The 27,460-nt window shown below is 33.1% G+C and overlaps 1 protein-coding gene across 4 annotated transcripts in view; it reads left to right on the top strand.

The window, feature by feature from the left end:
* The window catches only part of DPP10 (dipeptidyl peptidase like 10), a 715,620-nt gene that overhangs the window by 175,641 nt on the left and 512,519 nt on the right, over positions 1-27,460 (top strand). For all 4 annotated transcript variants that reach the window (XM_045826271.1, XM_045826270.1, XM_045826272.1 and 1 more), the window contains one exon: positions 23,123-23,218. In XM_045826271.1, the coding sequence (XP_045682227.1) occupies positions 23,123-23,218 (96 nt within the window). The remainder of the gene's footprint in view (positions 1-23,122; positions 23,219-27,460) is intronic.

The raw sequence follows: 27,460 nt of genomic DNA, 5'->3' as shown, positions 1-27,460 counted from the left end.
GTCAGTCTTTCAGTTGTCTCTTTGTTCATTCATTTATTCCTTAATCAGTAGATAATTATGGGATTCTTACAACTTTCTAGGTGTTATGGTAGTTGGCTGATACCCCCTTACTTTATATCTTTGACTTCCAATTCTCTTCTTTCTCAACTACACAAACACACAGCAGCCAATGTATCCCCAACCTCAGGGCTTAATTTCATATTAGGTTAATTATATAAATAGAAGTGGAAAGAGTTACAGTTTACTAAGTGCATTTCACATACCACTTCTAAAAGTCTTTAGGTTTCACTATTAATTTTGGCAGGGATATTATGAAGTGAAAAACATAGAAGTCAGTATGCTGGAGTGGAAAATGTATTGTTATAGGAAGCAGATAACTTGTGTTCTATACTCTCTGTTTATAAACTCAGTGTCACTGGGGATCTGGAAGATTAGAAAATTGAAGTGGATTGGTGTAGTGAAAGTGGTTAGAAATATGCTTGAGTTATGAACAAATATATATTGGCCCAGTTACACGACCTTTATGAAGGGCTCAAACCAAATGTATCAGAGGGAAATATAAGGCAGGAACCCTAACAGTTTGTGACTCAAGACTTGAGTCATAAGCCTGGAGTCACACTTAAGTTATTGAATTAGAAAGGAATAAAAAATTGAGTTTGTTTAACCTGTAGTTCTGAGGACTGGAATGTGCATCAAGACCATTACTGTATACTTTTGATTTAGCATTTGTGCCTGTGCTTGTCTGCACTCAGACTTTAGCACTCTGATTGCACCAAGCCTTCCTCTGCTTGCCCACAGGTTTAATTCCCTCAGTTGTGCTAGGATAGATACACCAGAGAAAACTTCCAACTGGATAGGTAATATACCACACCTCCCCTCTCTCTTCTTATTTACCTTTTGCCTACCAATATGTTCCCAAGCTCAGCAGGTGGAAACTTTCAACCAGGAAGGGGAATTCATATTAGGAAAGGAAATTTCTGATTCTGAAATTATTCAGCAAGGTAAAAAATAACTAGCCCTCAGGAAAAAATGCTGACTCTAGAACAATCCTTCCAGTAAAGGATGGAGGTCAGAAATTCATATGTATTTTATAGCTATATGACCTTGGGCAAATTAGTCACCACCTTTGACCTCAACTTTTTTTGTTGAAGAAAAGGGCATCTTTGCTTTCCAGGATGGGAAGTGATCTCTGAAAGCTGATTACAGCTCTAATGTTGGTGATCTAATATAATAACAACAAGAACAGCAATAATACTGGCTTGTTTAATAACACATACAGCAACAAATAAATCTGGTGAGCTCTTTAGTTAAGCCTCTTATTCCTTGAAAATGTATTTAGTTTAGTTTAGTTTAGTTTTGTTTCATTTTATTTTGTTTGGGGGTGGTGAGGAAAGCATACAAGAAGTTACCTAGTCTAAGACATGATTTAGAAACTATTTTGCCCAAAATAGCATCACATTTTGCAGGTAAGTGCTAAGGAATGCAAGCCTATAACCAGAAAACACATGTTCATTGTAATTTTGGTTTGATTGCCAATTTTATTACAGAAGTAATTTGACATGGCTGTCTTAATTTGTCTGTAACTTCCCTGACTTGTGAGGAGAAGTCCTAATTATTTTTGAAGACTGGGTTAACCATTCAGGTATTTCTTTAATAAGTGTCTATTTCTGAAAGGAACAAATTTTTCACTCTATGTTTTTCTGATTAAAAAAACAGACATTTTTAAATGTATTGATCAAGCCCATTTTTGTTTGTATTGAATTTGTTTAAAGAACACAGAGTACCTGAATTTATTTTCATAACATACACATATGAGATCAAGAATTATAGTCTACAAATATATGAGAGCACTTTTATGCTAAAATTTGTGGAAACCAGTCTTATGTCTGTAGGGCAATACTCCAACCAACTGAGCCACAGAAGCCAGAGTTAGAGACAAATCTTAGGCAGCTATGCATTTACTTTTTAGTCTTATACTTGTATTTAATATGTAGAATGAGAATGAACATGGTCAGGAAACAGTTTGTGCACAATACAGCTACCTAGTTGTACCTGCTTGAGAAGAAAGATGTTTCTTTTATGAGTGACAAAGTATTTGATAGAGAGTATAGATCACAATCTTCCATTTCATTGCCATATTGAAATAGCCACAGGGGAATCTCATATTCCACCAGTTCTTCAGCAACAGTGGCCTGCTGCCCTTTGATTGATGTGTGTGATCAGTCAGTGTCAAAGCAAAGTCATCAGGTTAATTTACTGTCATGGCTGACTAAAAGCAAAGTTGTAAAGCAGTGAAATTGTTATCATTAGTTCTAGCTCTTGCTTTAGGCAATTTCTCATTCTTTCACTCTCCTTTCTAGGTGACAATTCTGGGTTGGTGTTTACAAGTTTATCAGTATACAAAATAAGCAAAGCTTTCATGTATAAGCCATGAGAATCCTGCATGATCATAGTCAAACAAGAATTGAATAAGGATCATTCAGTTTCACTATATAAATGCCTTTATTTTCACTTTTAGAAATATCCGTAATAGTGATAATTTTGCTCAAGGTTCAGATGCTATTTTGGAAAAGGGTTTACATTGGTTGAGATTGCTACTATGATATTGTCTAAGTAAATCTTTATGTGAGTTAAGGATTTGATCCATGAAATTATGCTCAAAGAGTTCATTTGAGCCAAGATTTAGAACTAATGAAGTGGATGGAACTAGGGACATTTAGCCAATTCTATCCAGAAAAATAAACAAAAAAAAACCCCTAGAAGTTAACATTTAAGGATGTATGCCTTAAAAAAAAAAAAACAAAAAAAAAACCTTACCTGTATTTTTCGGACCATAAGACGCACCTAAGTGTTTTAGAGGAGGAAAATAGAAAAAAAAATTGAAGCAAAAAATGTGGTAAATATTTAATAACATAAATAACATAGAATTTCACCAATGTAAATGTAAACAGAACTCAACAACAGCATTAACAACCATTATTCTTCCCAAATTTGGAGGGGGGTGGTAAATGTTGCATTTTATAGTCTGAAAAATATGGTATCTATATTTGTAAAGAGAGTACAGAATTCTCTTTCTAAAACACCTATCTAAAAAATTATACTTTTCTAGATAATAGAGCTAAGGCCTGGAAAATCTAAATGACTTAGGTGGCTAGTTTGTGGAGAAAGTATGGCAGAGAAAGTGATTTAGCTGACCTTGATATCAGACTGACTGCAGTTCATGTCCTCTCCTAAATGTGTGTCTGCAAATGTGAATTTGAAGTGAAGAATTCTCTATTCCTATTGTCTTAGATCCCAGATTTTTCACGAGGCTTAAAAAAGATTAATCTGTAAACATTTATAGAAAAGAGATAATTTTCCAGAAAGCAGTTGGTAAAATAAAATACTTTATTAGACTGGTGACAGCTGATTTGTTACTGGTATGCAGGAACTCAAAATGCATTTGTTCCAGTTACTAATATGTTTTACCAAAATAACAGCTCCTGGTTATGGTTACTTAAAATGTCATGTTATATTACATTACAAGCAATCTCTTGGCAGCTGTAATTTAAGAGGTGTCATTTAAGTATCTGACCTGTGTTTTAAAATGCCAAAGTAACAATTAAATTATCCCATTATCCTTTTATGAAAGGAAAATATTTTATAGATTGTGAGATTTGTACTACTCACTTATAAACATCAACATCAACCAAGATGCATATTGTTTATTTTGTTAAATTAAAAAATGAGGCATGTTGCATTGATAGACATAGCTAAATAGTCTCTGCTTGTTTTTCCAAGAACAGCACAGATGAACACATTTGACTATGGCATTAGCCAGACATATGCAGGCTGCCAAAGAGAAATGATGACAGATTCTAATGGTTTCCCCAGATAACATTCATTGTTGTTACTTTTCTAATAGATTTATCTCTGAATGAAAAATAATTTTTCTGGCATTAATAAAGAAAGAGTAGGTTTTTTGTCTTTGCTTTACAGTTACATTTCAATTATTACTCAGCTTTGAATTCCTTATTTATTCTCATTTTTTATATTCTCCAATCAGATAAAAAATAGATTTAGTTTACATTATAAAGTGTTTAGAGAAGAGAACCTGTTTTAATGAGTAACATTTATTGATTAACTATGTATCACATGCCAGATTTTATACCAAATGATATTTTTTACTGTTTTATTTATCCTCACACCAGGAATATGAATAGCTATTATTACTTTATTCATAATCTGTGTTACTCAGTTGAATCTTACAGTTATAGTACATTGCCTGTCACACAACTGGAACACAGAAGCTGGGTCACTGCCCCAGGCTCTTTTGGCTTTAGCATGTGTCTTGACTTCTGAAATATAGGTCAAGATGCATGATTACAACAAAGGAAATTATGGGCACGAAACATTTCATTAAAAAAACAAAATTAGCTCTGATTTATTTTGCCTATTATTTTCCTCTAAATGAGTGAATTAATTCTGTATATTTCTTAAAGGGAATTAACAGAAGAAAAGGAATTAAGCCAGGGTAGACAAGAGATTAACTGGGAGGAAATGACAAGAATGGGAAATTGAAAACTATGCCTAAAAATTCTATATGAATTTTTATTCCAGCTATCATATTTTTGAGTGAGACAACAAATGTCCATGATAAAATATAAGTATACATTTTTCCTATATCAAATTGTATAAAAATTACTTGTCATTTTACTTTAATTATTGTCATATTTTTTATTTACCCTGGAGTGGTGTGGGTTAAATGCACACAACTACACTTGAACAACAAAAAAATAAGTAAAAAAAAAAAAAGAAATATGATAGCTTGGCCTCTAGTAATGGGGAAACAAGGTAATCTAATCTTTGAGAGGCAAAATTTCCTTAAAAGGAGAAGTTACATTTTCATGGGAGAAAATGTGTTTTTTAACATACATTTGCCCCCATGTTTGTGGAATGGGATATTTTCATATACAGTTATTTGCCAGAGATTTTAACATCCAGTTCTTTGGCTTTGAACTATAACTTAGAAACTCCATTCCAGAGTTTGTTTATAAAATACAAGAAGAGACACTATCTGTAAAACAAACAAAAATACCCTTAGATAAACAACAATTTTAACTAAATAATATGCCATTTTCTGCCTTTGCAACCAAAAACGCAGGTTTGGCTGCCTGCCACACTGACACCTGAACTTCTGAGCTTGTGAGAAAGGTAGGTGTTGGTGCAAAAGGAAAGAGGATCATTTAAGTGCCTCAAAGACCCGCCCCCCCCAAAGCATCTCTCCTTCCTGCTCAAGCCCGTGGTTCTTATAGGGATAGAGAGGGGAGGGCTTTTTTTTTTTCTATCCAATTACCTTGCTAACTTTTGGTGGCTGGAGTCCCATCCATTTATCTTGGTAGCTTTGGATGCACTCAGTGCAAGAACCTCCTTCTCGGCCATCTTAGCCAACATGGGAGACACCCTGGCACTTTGACTTCTGTGGTAGCTCCTTTTTTCTGGAAAATTTAAAAAATGCTGAAAAAACACAATATTATGATCTGTTTTTCCACAGTTCTTCTCTTAGTCTAAGATTATTCAAGTGATTGTAAAGTTCAAATGAGCAAACTCATTTGAACTCAGTTTTTTTCTAAAAACTGGAATCAGTGAAACTAGCCTTGGGAAACACACCTACTTACACGGAAAATGTGCCTAACTCTGTGCATCACAGTTTAGCTTTTGCTTGGGATGTAGAATATCTCTGATCCTAGACTTGCAGCTCACTTTGCTTTTTCTGGGGCATCCTCTATAATTATATAATATTAGGGGAACAAGGCCAATGAATTTACTATTTTATGTATCACAATTCAGCATTCAGAAGTTCTAATTACTCAAATTAGAACTTAGTTCTCATTATATTCATTATCTTTGTTTTCTGTTATCAGCATGGTGCCAATAACAATTTTATTAAAATGAAATTCATATATCATGAAATTATCCATTTTAAAGTAAACAATTCAGTGGCATTTAGTACATTTCCTCTGTGTGCAACTACCACCTCTATTATCTCCAAAACATTTTCATCATCCCAATAGGAAGCCCATTAGTGGTTACTCCCAGTTTTCCCCTTCCTTCAGCCAATAGGAAGCCCATTAGCAGTTACTCCCAGTTTTCCCCTTCCCTCAGCTCCTGACAACTACAAGTCTCCTCTCTGTACAGATTCACCTACTGTGAATATTTGATACAGATAGGATTAAGTGATATGTGACATTTGGGTCTGACTTCTTTCACTTAGCGTAATGTTTTAGAGGTTCATCCACATTGTGACATTTCAGTAATGTTTGTATATTCAAGTATAAGAGTCTTTACTTCCTTGGTTAAATTTATTCCTAATTATTTTATTCTTTTGAATGCCACTGTAAATAAAATTGATTCCTAAATATCTTTTTTGATTGCTCACTACTGGCATATAGAAATACAGCAGAATTTTGGGTGTTGAGTGTGTACACTTAACTGTGCTAAATTTACTTACTAGATACATCGTAGTAGGTTTTTGTAGATTATTTGGACTCTTCTGTACAGAGAGAATACTGCTTATCTGAATAAAGATAGTTTCAAGTCTTTATTTCCAGTTTATTTCTTTTTCTTGCCTAATTGTTCTGACTAGAATTTCCAATAAAATATTGAATAGAAATGGTGAAAGTAGGCATCATTGTCTTGTTCATGATCACAAGATGAAAGCTTTTAGTCTTTCATAAATGATAGTCATCTTAACTGTAATTTTTTACAGTAAATGCTCTAAATTATATCAAGGAAATTTCCTTTTCATCCCAGGTTTTTGAATGTCGTAAAAAAAAAGTCTGATGCATTTTCTCACATGTGTTTTAGCAAATGCAATGATCATGTGTCTTTTCTCTTTCTTCTATTGTATTGGTACATTGGTTGATTTTCTTTTGCTGAGTTACCCTTACATTCCTGTAGAAAAGTGCTCTTGTTAATGGCAGATAATCTTTTTCATATCCTGAAAAATTTGGTGTGATAATTTAAAAATATTCAGAGATTCTCTGCTAATATTTCATTGAGTTTTGAATCCATATTCATAAGGAAAATTAATATTTTTTTCATTTTTGTCTTTATCTAGATTTGGATCAGGATAATTTTTAAATTAGTAGAGTTTATTAAGTATTATCAGCTCTTGTTTTTGGAAGAATTTGAGAAAGATTAGTGTTAGTTCTTCTTTATATACTTGATAGAATTTAAAAGTACAATCATCTACTCATGAATGTTTGTTGATGTTTTGGAAGGTTTTTTTAATGATCTAATTTCTTGTTATATGTCTGTTCAGATTTTCTATTTCCTCTATAGTTGGTTTGGTAGTTTGTTCATTTCTCAAAATGTGCCCATTTTACTAGGTCGTCTAATTTGTAGGGATAGAGTTGTTCATAATCTTCTCTCAAAATCTATTGTATTTCTGCCCTGGCTGTTGTGGCTCAGTGGATTGATTGTCGGCCTGTGAACCAAAGGGTTGCTGGTTCAATTCCCAGTCAGGGCATATGCCTGGGTTGTGGGCAAAGTCCCCAGTAGGGGGTGTGCAAGAGGCAACCACACATTAATGTTTTTCTCCCTCTCTTTCTCTCTCCCTTCCCCTCTGTCTACAAATAAGTAAATAAAATATTTTAAAAAGTCCATTGTATTTCTGTAAGATTTTTTTAGTAATGCTTCTAGTTTCATATCTGACTGCATCTCTTTCATTTTTATCTTAGCAACAAGCTTGTGAATTTTGTTGATCTTTTTATAGAACCTTTTTATCTTGTTCTCTCTATTGTTTTCTATTCTCCATTTCATTAATCATCACTCTATTTATTATCACTCTATCTTTATTATTTTCTTTGTTCTTTTAGATTTTACTTCATTGCTTTTTTATTTACCTTTTTATGTGTAAGCTTAGGACATTGATTTGAAATCTTTCTTTTTTTAATGGAGATGTTTAAAGCTACAAATGTCTCTTTGAGTAATGCTTTTACTGTATCCCATAAGTTTTGGATGGCTGTGCACATTTAACATAGATTTATAATTATTTCTTTATGCCTTTGCCTTTTAAATCATATGGGAAATATAAGGAGTTATGAACCAAATTAATAGTAACATTGGCTTTTATACTTACCCATGTAGTAGTCTTTTATAAAATTCTTGATTTTTTCACATTGCTTTAAGTTACTGTCTAATGTTCTTTTACTTCATCCTGACTCTGACATTTCTTGGAAAACAGACACATTATTCTGTAATAAACCCCCTCCACTTTTTTTATCTGGGAAGATTCTAGTTGGTCCCTCATTTGTGAAGGATAGATTTGCCAGCTATAAAATTTTTCACTTTTCTTCTTTCATCACTTTAAAATAAAATTCATGCCTTATTTACTTCCGGCCTCATACTTTTGTTAAGAAATCTGCTGTTAAACCTATTGAGAATTCCTGGTATGGGTGAAACTGATTATGTCTTGCTGCTTTCAAGATTGTATATATGTCCTTAGCTTTTAGCAATTAGATTATAATGTGTCTCAGTATGGATCTCTCTGTGTTTATTCTTTTTGTATTTTTTTGAGATTCCTGAACACAGGGATTCATGTCTTTTATCACATATGGCAGGTATTTGGTCATTATTTATACAAACTTTTCTTATGCCCCTTCTGTCTTTTTTTTTCCTCTTTGAATTTGCATTACTCTTATGTTGATATACTTGATATTTCTCCAAAGCTCTGTTTATTTGCTCCATTGTTTTTGTTTTTTTGCTGCCAGATAATTTAAATTGACCTGTCCATTGATTATTTCTTCTGTCTGTTCAAATGCATTACTTAAGTACTCTAGTTAGGTTTTATTTCCATTATTATACATTTCAGCTCCAGAATATATATGGGGTTAAAAAGGATAATTTTTATCTCTTTAATAATGTTATCTATTTTTTCATACATTCTTTTCATTTAGTTCTTTGTTCATGTTTTAGCTATTTGAGTATATTTGAGAAAATGGATTCCAAGTTTTTGTCTAATAAATAAATTTTCTGTGTGTCCTCAGGGTCAGTTCTGTTAGTCTCTTTTGTGAATGGATCAACTTTTTGGATTTTTGGCAAGTTTTTAATTTTTGGCTGAAAACTGTACATATAGGTACATGCACATATTATGTGGTAACCCTGAAAATTGGATTTTTCCATCTCTTCAGAGTGTGTTTTAGTTCCTCACTGTAGGCTATATGTATTTTTGTTTTGTTTGTATAGTTGAGTTTACTGGCATATTTTGGAAAGCAAATATTCTTTTCCCATGTGGTCTCCAAAGTCTGTGATCCTTTAGATTGTATTCAGCTGCTTTTTTCAAAAAAAATGATTAATTCTCTGAATGCTAGGGGTAAAAAAAGAGGGAGGAAAAAGGCAAAGGAAAAACAAAACAACAAGGAAAAATAGGAAACAAACACATTCTTTTCAGGTTAGTTGTGTGCTGGGATGCTTAGTCAACACTTAACCAGGTTATTTATAATTCTGCCTTTGCCTTTGTGTTCTGCTTTTACTGAGCAGAGAGTTAAGCCTGGCATTCAGCCATTGTTCCCTCAGGTCTTTTATCAGCATGCATCTTTCTCTGGACATGCATGTGGCTTCCTAAGTTCCCTAATATATATTAGAATTTTGAATGTCTAATTTCCCAAAGAAAAAATTTTCTCACCTCTTTCTCTCAAGCTGTGTGCTCTATTTTATGCCATAACTTTATATTTTTCCTCATAAGACTTTTATTATTTGCTTTACAGTTTTTTTGAATACCCATTACTTTTCCTTCCTGACTGTCCTGATTCATGTGTAACCAAGATTAGTAACTTGTGCCAGTTCCTTGACATCCCCCAGACAGTTTGGGCCATGCGAACACAATTCTTTGAAAATAATATATGCTCTGTTTCCTCCAGAAAGCAGGAACCAGGATCCCATAATCTGAATTCAGGTTGCTGGCATAAAACTCACCACTGTACCATGAAGGTTATTGGAGTAATAAATAAAAATTCTTTAAAGCTTTTTCTACTGTTTTTAAGTTGATTTTTTTTGTTTCATTGTTTATTCTATTGTACACTTTTGTCTGTTTTCCAGAGTTTCGAAAAAGTTTATTCTGAGAGTTTTAATTGACTTTTTGATGTTTCTGTGTGGAAATGGCCACTCACGTAGTTGCCTGCTCCTCATTTTCACTGATAGCATTCTGTTACAAACTGTATACTGCCTTCTCTCTTTTGTGATCAAATTGAGTCCTTCATTGTATTTTAAGTTCTCAAGCATAGGACTTATATTTTCACTGTCATTGAAATTCCCTATGCTTATTATACCTTGCATGGTAGTTACTACTAGTAAATATTGACCATTGAAAAATTATCCAGTTATTCACTATTGTATTAAAAATTAGAGTCTCAGGGAAATATTTTGTGTAAGTTCTTAATGATGAACTTAATAATAATATAATGGAGTATGACCTTTTAATCTTATGATGTTACCAAACCAAACACAGAGTCTTCATCATTATAGACCTAGAATAATATTCACTATAAACTTAGCTGTTTGAAATGTTGGTAAACAATACAATACATCATGAAGCATTGCACAGCAGACCCTAACATGAGGCACTGTAACAAATTATTGAGGACCCAAAAATGATTTGAGGGGGATTTGAATTATATACATTAATATTTACTTGGTTAGAAATTAAAAATAATAATTTCTGAGACTTTTTCTAAAGTGTTTATTAATTCATTTGGAATGGCAATAATAAAACAATCATGTGTAAATATACATAACATATAACAAAAAAAACTATGTTTTCCAAAATAAAAAGAAGTTAATGAAAATAATGTCATAATTTTACATTTTTGCACAACTGTTTAATGTCTGACTGAATGGGAGACATCAGCATTCTCATACATGCTCCTGTGTTAACTGTTTCATAATAGATTGTTTTAGTTGAAGTATTATATGAAGGAATTCTTGCCTTATGTAGTTAAAAATGTGTATGTAGTTAATATGTAGTTAAAATGTGTATGTAGTAAAATATGTAGTTAAAAATGTAAGATGTATTTTAATATGTTTTTTCAAATAATTGTGGATGCCCTTTCTTAATACTTCCTTAAAACCATACAGGTGTTAGATTCTCAAAAGTTAGTTGTAATTTTTAATCTGAAACCATGTTAGAAAATATTAACACTCTGCTACATTAAAATCAAGTTGTTCCTATTTTACTTTGACAGCATCTTTTACCTGTGCATGACTTCCTAATCTCATCATTGGTCACTGGTAAGATATGAGTTCACTGAGTTATGCAGATCTCCCACCTGGTGGCAGAGTTTACTATACAACAGCACCAAATAAAATTTGCCTATGACATCACTAGAAGAGTTTGACTAGAAAAATTTGGGGAAACAGTCAAATTCAAGCTGAACACAAAGTTTCCAAAGCTCACAGTTTTGCTTGATAGTTTGAATTTTATAATTTTATAATTTCTAAAAAACTTGTGTTTTTATAACATTAAAGTCTCATCCTACTCATTTTGACATAAACCATTTGCCAAATACATAAATCTAATAATTATAGTTTGTTAGTCATTCTTTCCATTAAATATTGTCTTTCATGAAAAAGAGTTCAGGTTATTACTAAAAAAACTGCCCATATACTTTTCCTTGAGGTAACCATCACATTGGTGTGCAGTGGAAGTGGTGTTGCATGTTTGTTTGTTGGCATGCTTCAAATTTCACTGCACAGATATCAAATATATCTCAACTATTGATATTTACTACAGTTAACAATTTTTAGAACTGTATCAAGGAAATTCTTAAGTGAAACTATATATATATATACACACACACACACACACACATATATATATATATGTATATATAATACATATTATTATTGTTCAATTACAGCTGTCCCAAATTTCCCCCCATTGCTCTCCCCTGCCCACCCACCCCCCAGTCTTGTCAGTCAGTCCTCACTCTGTTATCCATTACCATGGGTCCTTTGTACACATTCCTAAGGGGGAAAGAAGGGCAAGGGTCTGGTCAATAAACTATATTTTTTAATTGATTGTGTGTGGCAGTAAGAATAGCATGACAGTGGTATAGTTCGATGTACAGATGCTGACTATAAGGTGCCTGGAATTGTATCTGCCATTTGTTTTTATTAGAGTGAACATTTTAACCCAGCGTAAAAAGGTAGTATCATTAAAATTAATTGTATTATTATTAATAAAATTTTGACTTCCTGGACCCACATTTACCATTTTCCCACGAACCATTCTATGCAAAACTCTGCTGCAAACTATAAAGATATGATACAAAAATTTGCTTATGGTGATGTGATTGAAACAAAGAGTATACCTGAGGAAGCAACTTAAACATGGATATGTAAGGGCTCAAAGGCTCAGCATAGGCCATCCTGCTTATTGTTCCATTGTTTGTGTGTGTGTGACTGTATAACTTTCTTTTAATTCTCAGAATGTGAAAAACCTTTGTGTAAGTACGATTCTTATATTTAAGTTTTCTACTCAAATTCAGCAGCTTTGATTTGAGTGAAGGTCTAGAAAGAAGTTTAAGAATGATTAGCATTTTGAATAATTAATCAATTTGACTAATTAAGACTATGAATGAATTATAAAGTTCTTGATTTATTTATTGAAGAAATGACAAGTTTGAGGTAGAATTTAATAAACCCTTCAGAACCTGAAAGTTAATTTTTTATTTGATGAGCACTTCGAGTGTCTTCTGAAGGCAAGGGGACCTGTAACAGAAACCAGGGGGTCTTGGAAAGGCAAGCTACTTATTATACAGTGTGTGTGCACTACAGTGTGTGCAGAGTGCTTCAACAAAACTCTACATGAAAAAGTCAAACGCACTAAAGAGGAGTACTAACCAAAAACCGCCATCTTTCCTCCTCCCTCCTGTGTCCTGAGAGAGCTGTTAGAGTCCCTAGAACAGAGCCGGCAATAGTGTAACTATGTTCAAACCTTTCTCTTTAGAAATGAGGAAATTGATGCCTAAATAGACAGAGTGAACTAGCTAAGGGCATATATGTTAGTTCAAGTTTCAGTTAGGACTAGAATCTGACTTTCTGTCTCTGATCACTGTTAACTTCAGTCTTATCACTTGTTCCTTTTTGAAAATAGAGAATGGGAAAACAAGCTTATAAATATTACTGTGTTTGCAACCTTACATAAGATTAATGCATTGTAGGAGGCAAACTTCATATTTAACATAAACATTTAAAATATTATCCTCGTGTGTGGTAAAAAAGGGAAGGGTAGGGAGGGGGAGAAACAGACATAAATAATTATGTAATAACTTACCTGATAGCTGTCCTCTTCATTGTACTCAGTGGAGACAGAGCTTTGTTCAGAATTTAGTGACTTCCCACATAGTTAAATTTTTAAAATGCATTTCTTTATATTAAAATGTCTCTATAAAAGTCACAAGCTGGAAATATACTCAAGAAATAAAGAACATCAGCCCTGGCTGGCGTAGCTCAGTGGATTGAGCGTGGGCTGCGAACCAAAGTGTTGCAGGTTCAATTCCCAGTCAGGGCACATGCCTGGGTTGCAGGCCATGACCCCTAGCAACTGCACATTGATGTTTCTCTCTCTCTCTTTCTCCCCCCTTTCCCTCTCTAAAAATGGATGAATAAAATCTTTCAAAAAAAGAAAGAACATCAATTGGAAAGTAATCTGAGGGAACAAATTTAATTAGATTCCTACTTTTATACATTTTATAAAATACAGAGTTAATCTGAATCAAAACTGGTTCTCCTTAGTAGATTTGATGAGGAATTGACTGGCCTCTTTGTTCAAGAAACTTAACTATGGCCACAATAAGATATTAGATAGAGTAAGGAAAGGATAAGGAAATACAAAAAGGAAATATCTAGTATACCAAGAGGAACAAAGGTAATTTTCTGGGTTTATAGAACAGGTGTTATGCGATGCACTCATTCTTTCTGTGCTTTTGTTTGAATGGATGAATTGTTGTTTGTGGCAATATCAAATGACAATCTGCTTGCAGTTTATTTCATTGACAGGGCTGATTAGTAATTTAGTATTTGCTTTAATCACATTTCTGACCTAACAAATTCAATATGGTCAAATACCCTTCCTTCAAAAAGAGACTTATGAAGAAATTTTTTCATTAACTATATGATACAACTCAGTACTGTGCTTCTGGTAGGGTAAAACTGAGAACATATGGATATGTTTTGGCTGAAGGGAATAAGTATGAAGGAGGTGAATATTCCAAAGGAAGAAAGAACAATTTTTATGAATCTGGAATTACAAAATTCAAAGGTGCTTCATATTGATATATGCACTTTAATGGTTTTATGATAATAATGACAACGGCTGGCATTTGGTGAGCTGAGTACTTTGCCTAATGATTTTTGTATATGTCTTCATTTTTTAAAAAAAAGATATATTTGTACCAGGTCATAGCTTATGATTTTTTATGTTTCAATAATACGTATTTTTATTTCTCAATTTTATATTACAAACTATGTAATTTCTTAACTGGTAAATAACAAACCTTTGTTTATTGTCTAGGTAATAAATAAGAAACATTAAGAAGAGCTTGAGATCTTATGTTTGTTTCAACTGATGTAAATTTTGACAATATTTAGGCTGCTGTGTAGTGTTTCAGCATCCTAGTGAAAGAAAAGAATAGGGAAAAGGATTAAAATAAGAAGGCAATTAATGTTTCAGCTATGAAGAAGTAAAATAAAACTTCAGAGTTTGTCTGTTGACCAGTTAGGGAACGTACAAACAACAAATACCTTGAAAAGTCTGGAACTTAGCCTTGACAGCTATGATTTGCATTCTGTATTTTCAACTGGTTACATAAAGAGGGGTAAAAGGGATGATACCCTTTCAGTGAACTTAAAGCTCTAATAATGTTTCAAATGGAAATGCACTAGAGGACTTAGTCCATACTGACACTGAACATGGAAAATGGAAGTAACCTTTAAGAATAAATAGATATTTCAGTATGACAGCAGGGGATTGAGATGGTGGTGCATTGCACGTGCAGACAGAAGAGAGAATCACCTGAGCAGAAAAGGGAGATGGTTTGGTTCTTCTTGTTGGAAATTTTGAATAAATACTTGAACACATTTTTCTTTTTATTGTTCTCTTAACAGGAAATTATTTCAAATAGGATTTAAATTAAAAGAACTACTTCTGAACCTCTGAAGTCAAGTGTAAACTAGATAAAAAGTAACCCAATTATTTTTAGTAAAGAGAAACCAAGAATTGAAAGTCTTACCCAAGAAAATTCTTTTTTCTTTAAAGATTATGCAATTAACTTACTTCAAAATACCACTTAAAAAGAAGATGGGGATTTTTAGATGAAAGAAAAAATACCAAAGAGCAATCTGTGATCTTAAATGACAGACAGGAAAAGGGAAAAGAACATGTAGTCCATTATTTAATTTCAGTTCTGTCAATATATTTATGTATCAAAAACTAAATGTTTTAGCTATAGATTCTGTCTCTTATAACTGTTTAACAAATAATTACTCTGCTTCAGGTTCTTCAAATACTTGTGATTATGGTTGTATTGTACATCTCATTGGATTTTTGTGCTGCTATTCATAACTAAAACCATAATCATAGGGCCCCGTTTGGTTAACAAATATTTATCCTTTAAATAGCAACTATTAATATATATTAAGTTTTCAGGCTTTCACACTTAAACACTTCAGAGAGTTATCTCATATTTAGTTATAAACAAACCAGAGATATATTACTAAGTACATTAGTAAGGAAGAATAGGGCCTATGAGAGATGAATATTAAATTTAAGCTATACTTTAATATTAGGGAATAGATACTAATTTCAGAACTTCTTTCTTGGAAGATGTATCACAAAGGAACTTTAAATGAGAAATCTATCTCTCTCTTTTTTCTTCTTCACCCAAGGATATGTTCTTGATTTTAGGGAGAGAGAGTTGGGGTGCAGGGGAAGAGAGAGAAACATTGATCAGTTTCCTCCCATATGTGCCCCTGCCAGGGATTGAACCCGAAATCTTGGTATATACTCTGACCAGGAATCAGACCCGCAACCTGTTGGTATATGGCATGGTGCTCCAACCATCTGATCCACCCTACTAGGGCATGAGGGATTGTCTCTTAAAATTATTTACAATCTGATACCAGTTTTATTCTGAGCTACCTTCTCTGTGTTCAATGTGAGTTATTGGCATGAATGAGTGATAATCCAGGATTCTCTGTTTGATATGTGCAGCTTTGGAGTTAAAATATTAAGAACATTATTAAACTGCATCAAATAATAAGATCCCAACATACATTTCCTGAGTCATCAGGTTGTAATGTGAGTTGTAAATGTTTGCTGATAACATGTGGCAGGGAATGATCCTGAAGTTCTGATACTCAGTTGTGTGCAACAATTATCAGAGGGTAAATTTGGGAATTTTAGGCTGGCATGTTCTACATAATTTTCTTGAAGAAAACAAACTAAAACCCTCACTTTTTAGTGACTGCTCTGCTTGAGAGGAAGAGAAGGGCAGTGGCAATGTCACCACGTGGGCAATTTGGGACAGAATGGGCTCCAGTACAGTCTGGAGAGGGGTGCACTGAGGAACATAGTTCAGTTGGATGAAGGGTTTTCTGGATGAAGACTATTCTGAAATATAGTTTATAAAATTGTATATTTTTTAAAAGATATAATTAAATCAGTATTAAAGAAAATGAGGAATGAGAACATTTTGAGTGACAGTATAATTTAATTTTCAGGGAGATAAAGGTTTTAGTTCCAGTCCTTTTACTAACCAGCTGACCTTTGTCATGATATTTAACTTTGCTGATCGTAAGTTTTTTCTGTGAAATAAAGATACTAGTATCCAGTAAGGTTTGGCAGGTGTTTGGAAAAAAGAGAATTAACTGCAATGGATGAACATCCAAAAATATTATGATGAGACATGGAGATAAAGAGAGCTAAGGGATTAGAAGCAAGCCTGGGAGATTCTTAAAAGAGAAGCCTACATATTTATTATATGTACGAGGAAGTCTTTATTCTAGGACTGAAAATTTCAAGAGACCTCAGAGATAGCACCTGGCAGCTAAAGAAAGAAAACAAGAACAAAGAAAAAAGAAGAGCCCTGGCTGGTATAACTCAGTGGATCCAGTCAGGCTGCAAACTAAAGTGATGCAGGCTCAATTCCCAGTCAGAGCGCTTGCTTGGGTTACGGGCCAGTTCCCCAGTAAGGGGCACTCCAAAAGCAACCACACATTGATATTTCTCTCCCTCTCTTTTTCCTTCCCTTCCCCTCTCTCTAAAAACAAATAAAATCTTTTAAAAAAGAAGAAAAGGAGAAAAAGAGAAAAGTGTGGTATATAGTTCACTCTCTCAGTAATAAACGAAGCTTAGGAAACATATCCTTAACTATGTATCCCTCTCTCTGATTATTATTTAAAGGACATATTTAATTACAATAATTACTTAAATGAGTTATTTTAAAGTAAGTTCTGGGGACAATTGGAGTTAAAATAAAAATCCTCATTATTAAAATTATTAAACAATGTCAGATAACAGAAAATGAATAAAAATTTAAAAATATTAAAATGTTAACAGATCAATAAAATGCAAAGTGGAAAAACCATGGATCATGTAATTCATTCATCAACACAAGTACAAATGCTAAATAACTGTTTAGCTAAACAACCATTTAGCATATTAATATAGCAATATAAAAATAATCATAAGTCACCATGCACAGTTGTATTATATATGTAAATAGAGGGTGGTTAGAATTGGAAATTTCACTTATACAATTTTTACATGAACACCGTAGAGGGGAAATATGTTTATATAAAAGCAGCTGAAAGTGTATTATGACATAGTAATAACTTCAAGTAGATATTTAAGTAACACAGGAATAAAAACTATTTATATGGGGGAAAATGATGGAGGAAAAATGAAGACAACTGTACTTGAACAATAAAAAAAGATAAAGTAGGTTTAAAAAGAATTTACATTAGCATGGCAAGTAATCTCTTCCCCAAATTGTGAAAAAAAACTTATTAAATAATGAAGTAGTAAACATGCTGCCATAATAGATGAAAAATACTAACACTATTATTATTGAATACTGTTTTGACATTTAAGCTAATGAAATCATTCACTAAAATGAAATAAATACTTGTCAACAGCTGGTACTAGAGCAATTGGCTATCCAATAGTCAATACAATAAAATAATGTATGAACCTAAAATTAACCCTGGCACTATATACAAAAGTAACTCAAAATGGATCAGGGACTCAATACATAAAATACGAAATTTGACCCCTTTAGAAATAAAAAATACAGGAGAAAATGTTCAGTATGTAGAAGTGGGTAAAGCATTTTTCCTTTGTCATCAAATGCATAATTTAGCCTTGTCCTGTGTGGCTCAACTGGTAGGATCAGCTTCCTGTAACCAAAAGTTTGTGGGTTTGATTCCTATTCAGGGCACATACCAAGGTTGCAGTTTTAATCCCCTGTCCAGGTACATACCATCCCTGGTTTGGCATGTACAGCAGACAACCAATCGATGTTTCTCTCTCTTTCATTAATGTTTCTTTCTCTTCCTTCCTCCCTCTTTTCCTCTCTGTGTAAAAGCAGTGGGAAAAAATATCCTTAAGTGAAGATTTTAAAAACTGACATGTATGACAAATTATTTGTGTATGGAATAAAGAACTCTCCAAACTCAGAAGGTAAACAAGCAAATGAACACACCAACAGAAACAATCCAATTAGAAATTTGGCAAATGACATAAACAAACAATTCACTGGAGATGATATGTAGATCACAAATCAGCACATTAAAAGATGTTCACTAACTAGGGAATTTTAAATTAAAAACACATGGAATATTGTTACATGAATATCAGAATATTTAAATTAAAAAATAACACAAATTCCCCTGGCTCGTGTGGCTGAGTGGATTGAGTACCAGACTGCAAAGCAGAGGGTCGCTGGTTCGATCCCCAGTCAGGGCACATGCCTGGGTTGTAGCCCAGGTTCCCAGTGTGGGGAGTGTAAGAGGCAACCACACATTGATGTTTCTCTCCCTCTCTTTCTCTTTCCCTTCCCCTCTGTCTAAAAAGAAATAAAATCTTTAAAAAAATAAAACAAATTATGTCAAGAATGAAGAGAAACTGGAATATTTCTACATTGCTGGTGATAATGTAAAATGGTACAACTACTCTAAAAAAGCATATAACATTTTCTTACAAAACTAACCATGTGCTTACCATGTGACACAGCAATTGCATACATTGGCATTTGTCCCAAAAAAGGGAAATTTATGTTCACAAAAAAATCTATAAAAGTGTTCATAGCAGCTTTATTCATAACAACCCAAAAGGACAAGTGATAACACAGATGCCCTTCAACAGTGAGTGATTCAACAAACTGCTGCATGTACACCCTGAAATGTTACTAAGCAATAGTGGAGGAGTGGAGCATTGATACACTCGACAACCAGGATGGATCTCAAAGAGAATTATACTGGTTAAAAAATGCCAGTCTCAAAAAGTGACATTTTATTTCATTTACATACCATTCTTGAATTTACAAAATGGTGAGATGGAAAACAGATCAGTCATTGTCAAGGGTTGAGGAAGGAGGCTGTGGTGGTACAAGTGCAGCACAGGAGAGCTGGGGATGGAACTTTGCTGTGTCCTGTCTGTTGCTTGTCATATGAGATACAAGTACATAGAGCTAAACACACACACATGCATGCTCATACATATACAAATACATATATGTAAAACTGGTGAAATTTGGAGAAAGTTGATACAGAGTATCAATTTCTTTTTGTGATATAATTATTCAAGAAATGCATGTTGTTGAGAGAAATTGGATGAAGGGTATAAAGGATCTTTTCACAACTGCATGTGAATTTACAGTTACCTGAGTGTTTTATATATATGATATACATACATGAATTCTTAAACACTGGGGAGGAAGGAATAAATATTTTAGATGATATAATTGAATATATAAAAAATAGGATCAATTAATTACCATTGCAATTTTAAGGAAAGTCTTATATGATAAACAGTCATTAGCTGCTTATCATTTAAAATGAGAATGGAAAATGTTCTGTTTACAATTAAACCATATTCTTAAGATTGTATTTAATAGGAAAATATAAAGGATCTATGTGATAATTGAAGATTAAATATATTAATGAACATAAAATGAGAGTGGAATAAGTAATTCTGCATGAAATACCTTAATATAATAAAGTGTTTAAAGTTTTCCAATTTACCATGTATATATTGTGCTGTTTTATAAAATTATTAATTTGATCACTTGAAGTTGACTTTAAAGCTCAAATGAAATTATGAATGTTTGAGAATTACTGAAATGTAATTTGAAATTTTATTTGAAAATAATATTGTTTGCTGTGGTGCATTTGCCTTACAAGGTATTTTTTAATGCTTATATCTGCCTAAAATATACAGGAAACAAAATATGTGAAATTTACCTAGATATAGAAAAAAATTTTGAAAGAGAAACAGATATATGTATATAAGGGATATTTATATATACTACATACAGTTGATTTTTAATTTCATTAGGCAAGGATCATTTGTGTAATAGATTGTGTTAACATAATATATTCCCCTGAAATAAAGTTATATTCTTACCCCTCACTTTTGTGTATATAAATGAATCTATCTCAAGTAGATATGCTGAATTATTCTCTAAGAGTTGAAAGGGTTGGATTAGACAAAATGATGACACATTACATATAATCTCAGGAAACTTAAAATTTTGAAACTTGTCTATACCAAAAACTGCTTTTATTAAGGTACCTCATATAATAACTATATTTCTGAAACTCTAATGAAATTAGCTCTTTTGATTAAAATCCCAAACTACTATGACAGAAAAATGAAGTCTAGAATCAAGTGTTTTTTGTTTGTTAAAATAACAACTACTCATTATTTTATCTAAAATGTTTCTTCTCTTGTCCCTACAATTCCCATTATCTTTCTTTTGAAACCTGTAATGTCCAAGCCATTTAATTTTAACAAAATCATAGACTTTATATTCTAGAAAAGTTTAGGTTCACAGAAAAATTGAGTTGAAGATAGAGGTTTTCCATTCACCCCTTGCCCTCACACAAGGTAAGACCTCTGGCACTATTGACGTCCCAAACCAGAATTACATGTTTGTTACAATCAAATAAACTGCACTGACACATCATTATCTGCCAAGGTCCATACCTCACATTAGAGTTCACTTTTGCTGTTGTATTTTCTATGAATTTGGAAAAATGTATCCTGACATGTGTTACTATTACAATCACTGCTGTTAGTGTTTTATAGTTTGCCTTGTACAGAATGTCATATAATTGAAGTCATACACTGCATATATTTTTCCAAATTGGTTTCTTTCATTTAGTAATATGCATTTAAGGTTGTTCCATGTATTTTTGTAGTTGATAGCTCATTTCTTATTACTGCATAAGATTGCATTGTTTGAATATACCACCGTTTACCCATTCACCTATTAAAGGACATGTTGTTTGCTTCTAAATGTTCACAATTATGGATAAAGCTGATCTAAATATCTGTGTGCAGATTTATATGTGGCCATAAGTCTTCAACTCATTTGGGAAAATACAGAGGAGTGCAATTGCTGGCTTTTATGTCTACTTTTGTAACAAACTGTCAAACTGTCTTCCAAAGTGTGTGTGCTAGTTTTTATTGCTAACAGCAGTGGATGAAAATTAGTCATTTTATTTTTATCTAGTGCTTTTTTAAATTGCTTTTGCAACATATTTCCCTCCCTTTCTCTGGACTCATCCAGCCCTCTGTATCCCTATTCTGATATCTGTCATATTCTCCCACACTTTGCGAGTGTGAACCCCTAAGAGCAGGACATATATATGTCTCCAGCACCTTACAGTACTTCATTTAATATCTTGAAAATTAAGTGTTCTGGTATTTGTTCAATGAATGAAAAAAGTACAAATTTTGGTGCGTCAGACTGTTAAATGGAGCATTTTGTTTTACAAATCTATAAATGATCACAAGGTCTTTTACTAGCTTGGAATCAAACAATTTGCACTATATCTACTAGTAACATTTTTTATTTGATCCTTAGCATTTAATTTGTGGGTTACATACATGGTTGTTGATTGATGTTAGAAGGAATTTCATTTGATTCTTTGGCCCAGCTCTCAAGCTGGAAGAAACAAAGCACTTTCTGTAATACGTGCTGAGCTTTTAAAAAACAGTTCCTAATGAGGTTAGTATGTACCTTTGACATTTTATTTTCAATCAGAGTGAAGGTCAGAACTGAAGGTAACAAAGATTTTGTACAGTAAATAAACAATGCTATTATTTTTCAAAGAAAATGAAATATTGCTAACCTGTCCATAGCTTCTTGCTGTCTAAAATTGTTTGCTATGCCTACTTCTGATACTTAAACAGTATTTTCTTTGAATATCCTAGATTTTGGAATTAAAAGGGGAGTACACCTAGTTTATATGTCAGGGATAAGACAAATATGTGCTTTTCATGAATTTTCTGGTATTGCATTATTTGCATTTTATATTTTTATCCTTTAAATTGACTTATTTATTGGCTGGTATTTGGTGGAACTGGTATTTATTCTAATAATTTGGTGAACTTTCTTCTGAGATTGGAAGTTTTCTTAATTGTATATATTCAGAGTCCTCAGCTCTCTCACACTTGGTATTTACAATGTGAATTTATCATTAAAGAGAATATGTCAAAGTCATTTTTAAAACTAATTACCTGGATTATGATAAAACAGTGAAAATTATGCCCTTGGGAACACAATATGCAAAAGGGATTTTTAAGTGCTTTCACATTATTCATCAATATGTAACCAGGGATCAATCTATTACGTTTGTACTGCATCAAGGCAATTTTAATGTAAAAAAAATTAATGTTTGAAAAGTATTATGAAACAGGCAGACTTCAAATGCCAAAACCCATGTTTAAATTATCACTTTGTAATCTTATCTACTTAACATATTTTGAAGCTAAATATTTGAATTTTTGTGATTCATCAGTTTTAAAAATTCAACATGAAATACCTGCCTAATATAAGATTTATTTTCATTTTAGATGAACTAACAAATTCATCAGAAACCCGATTATCTTTAGAAGACCTTTTCAGGAAAGACTTTGTGCTTCATGATCCAGAAGCTCGATGGATCAATGGTATGTGTGTACCTTTCTATATGTTATATTTATTCTGAGTTCTGCATAATTAAAATCAAAGTAAATAATGGTATTTGTAGTTAATATTTTAGTAAACATTATTCTTCAAAGATTACGTATACCATTTAATCAGAAATATCTAGGCTCACGTGAGAGGAAACCATTTCCTAAGATAGGTCATCAATGGAAATATTCTACAAACATCAGACCAATTGTTTCAGTATTGGGGGTTCCTTCATGAATGTTATTAGTCTTGTGACTTTAAACATGTGTTACATCTTCAGCATTTCTCTGGATTGTTTTTCTTGTGTAAAGTAATAGATTTTTGAGAGACTGCCTATGTATGTAGTTGAAATTTAGCAAACAAATTATTATTGTTATTATTATTTCTTTCTTGGGGGCTTTGACTTTCAATCCTAGTGCTATAGATTATAGAGCCTCTTTGCAAAGTTGAAATGATTTAGAAAAGACATGGAAGTATATTATACTTTGTCTTTTTCTGCCATGCTAAAGGAACCACCTCAGCTTTCTTCAGGTTATTTTTGATTTTATTATTTTAAAATAGTTTTAAAAAGAATTTTGATTACTAAAGAAATAACCAAAAATATAATCACTGAGTGTCTCCATGAACTTTGGTTTGTATTTGTGGAAGGCGGTAGGTAGGGAAAGTGATTAAGTAATCCAGTCAGAAGCAATGTGTTGGTGAACAGAAAGTCAGGTTTTAATTCCTTGACTGTGGCAATTTGCCTGACCATATTAATCACTGTAGTCAGATAGCTATTAATCTTTGCCCTTCAATTTATTTAGGCATAATATATTTGCTTGTTTTCAAGGCACAGAGTAGATTATTTTATGATAGATAAAAGGAGCTTTGCCTTTTATCTAATAATGATTATCACACTTACAGTCCATTCTTCCCTAATACTCTAATTAAGTGCATTTATGCCTGCAAATTAAATGGTAATTTATGGAAGCTATAAAAAGAAAGCAACTTAATTCATGAGGGCAGGAGACAAATCATACTGTTTACTTAGCATTGTTACAGTTCCTGGAGATAAGCAGGTACTCAGGATTTTTTTTAATAAATGAATGAATGCATTTAATTGAAGCTCTATGCTGTTCTTCAATAAACTAAGTTTCAGTTGAAATCAGCTGGGGATAAGTGTGTATTGTGGTGATGGTATTATGCAGGATTTTTCAACCAGTGTGCCACAAGAATGTTTAAAACATGCAATACCTAATTATTTAGTCAGGGGCTCTGACCTCATTTCCCTTAGATTGTCAAATAAAAATATGACAACAACAGCCAACACAACAGTAGTCATTTGGTGTGACTAAATCAAAATTATACCTATTTTTGTCATATTGGCAAAAAGTATATATTTTGGTGTGCCACACAGTTTTAGTAATTAGTTTATGTGCACCATGAGATGAAAAAAGTTGAAAATCACTGGTATTATAGGTAGAGAAAGTAAGATAGCAATTTTATTAATTTATTTGTATATTACATTGGAATCATTTATAAATTGAGGCATTTCCATGTTGTTGCCTTTGCACTATAATTATTTCAGATGAGCACTATGACTAAGGAAGGTTAATAAAAAGGAGATATCATTACCAAACATTGTTCTAATACTCAGATCTCTCATCAATCATTCTCCTAATGTGCTATAGTAATTTAGTAAGTCATCTTTTAACTTGCTAACAATTATTTTCTGTTGGAGAAGAAGACAACAAAAGTATGAAAAAATGTGAGCCATTAGATTTGAAATACTGAATAACATTCTGTTTTGTTCACCATGATTTTGGCCAAGCTATAGAAATGTGTTGTCTTTGACTTTGGAAAGCAAGCAAAAATCATGGGCCCCCTCTAGCTTCTCAGGTTAGCTTGGATTATTTAAGGAGACATTTACTCATGTATAAATGACACTTTGGCACTGAAATGCCAAAGAACTGCATGGATATTTAAGCAGTGAACTGCATGCTATATTAAGCCATTACGTTATCTAGGACACACATTCTACTCTAACACCTCACAAGATACCAAAATCATATATTTGGAGTTAATAATTTTAATCATTTTTAAACAATTTCTTTATTAACTATTGGTAATCCTGACCTTGTGAAAACATCCTGGGGAAAGGCCACAGTGTTATTATTACATTCTAGGTGAAACATAGGAACTGTATTATTTATTTAAAATAGTACATAAAAACAACCCTGTAAACAGCATAAATGGAATCTTAGCTCTCAGAGGCTTGCAGTCTTTATAAATACCACTGAAGAAATCGACTCACTGTCAGCACATTGTGTGCATTGGGCTGCTTTTCCAGTGGGGGTATAGATTTATGCTTATTAGCTCCTCTTATCCAACCCAGATCAGTTTCCTAGCAGTGACTAGATAGATACTTGGAAAGTTTACAGGTTCCTCACATAGCCAGGAAATGCAGGAGAACTATATGAACAGAATGTGTAACCTTGGCCTCATTATCACAGATTGTATCTCAATACAAAATGTGAGGTCTTTCTTCCTTCTCGTGAGATGTCCCACCAGGTTTTCTTAGTACGTAAGTCTCTTGAGAAAGTCTAAGTTAAGCTTATTTGGAAGCTTTGTTTACTTCTTGGAAGTCACCATAGGTAGATGGCAGTGCAGAGATGTCATTTATTATGCTGATTCTTAAATAAAATACTTGTGAATGTCATTGCAGCCTTTGATGAATACTCACGTTAATGATTAGCAAAAAAACTGTCTGCCCCCATATCTGTTCATATGCTTCAATCTCCACCTTTATAGCATCTTCTCCTAGTTATGTCACCTTGAAACCTGAAAGTCCATCTTGTTTAGAATTAGTCATTTCCCCACATATATTTTTTGTAATTGAATTTATTGGCATGACATAGGTTCACATAGCCATGCAGGTTTCAGTTGTACAACTCAACAAAATATCTGCATACTGCATTCTACATCCATTGCCTAAAGCAGTCTCTTTCCATCTTCATTTATCCCACCTTTGCCTACATCTCCTTACCCCCACACCCTTTTCTCTCTGGCTGTGGCAACAGTGTTGTCTTTGTCTCTGTGTGTATGTCTCTTAGTTTAATCCCTTTGCTTTCTTTCTTCCAGCCCCACAACATACCTCTCCTCTGACAGCTGTCATTCTGTTCTGTGTATCCAGGCTACTGTTTCCATTTTATTTGTCAGTTTATTTTGCTCATTAGATTTCACATATAAATGAGATCATATGATATTAGTCTTTCTCTGAATGACCTATTTCACTTAGCATAATAATCCCCAGGTCCGTCCACACTTTCTTAAAAGTGAGGTTTCCTTCTTTTCTACAGCTAAGTATTATTCCACTTAGTAAATATACCACAATTTTTTATGTAATCATCTACCGATGGGGACATGGGATGTTTCTAAGATCTTCAGTATTGTAAATAATGTTGCAACAAAGACAGCGTATGCATATTCTTTTGAATTAGTGTTTCAGATTAGATAATTTTTTTAGATATATTCCCAGAAGTGGGATTACTGAGTCAAAAGGCAGTTCCAGTCTGCATTCTTACTGACACTGGATGAGGATTCCCTTTTCTCCATATCCTTGGCAGACTTGTTGTTTGTTGAATTATTGATGATAGCCATTCTGACAAGAGAGAGGTGACATCTCATTTTGGTTTTCATTTGCATTTCTCTGATGATTACTGACATTGAATATTTTTTCATTTGTCTCTTATTCATCTGTATGTCCTGTTTGGAGAAGTGTATATTCAAGTACTTTGCCAATTTCTTTTATTTTATTGTTCTTCAAGTATAGTTGGCTCCATTTTCACCCCACCACAGCCCCCTGCCCCACCGATCCCCCCTCACACCCTCAAACCTGCCCCCTTTGGTTTTGCCATATGTCCTTCCTGCATGTTCCTTGATGGACCACCCCCAGTTTTCCCCCATTATCCCTCTCTCTCCTCTCCTCTGGTTACCGTCAGTTTGTTCTTTATTTCAATGTCTCCAGTTATATTTTGCATTCTTATTTGTTTGGTTGATGAGGTTCCACTTATAGGTGAAATCATGTGGTATTTGTCTTTTACTGTCTGGCTTATTCCACTTAGCACTTGCTCTCCAGTTCCATCCATGCTGTCGCAAAAAAAGTACAAGTTCTTTCTTTCTTTCTGCTGCATAGTATTCCATTATATAAATGTACCAGTTTTTTTATCCACTCATTTACTTGTGGGCATTTAGGTTGC

The sequence above is a fragment of the Phyllostomus hastatus genome, unplaced genomic scaffold (assembly GCF_019186645.2).
Source record: "Phyllostomus hastatus isolate PE091 unplaced genomic scaffold, TTU_PhHast_1.1 phas_scaffold_60, whole genome shotgun sequence".
NCBI classification, from domain to species: Eukaryota; Metazoa; Chordata; class Mammalia; order Chiroptera; family Phyllostomidae; genus Phyllostomus; species Phyllostomus hastatus.
This window is presented reverse-complemented; position numbering and strand designations above follow the sequence as displayed.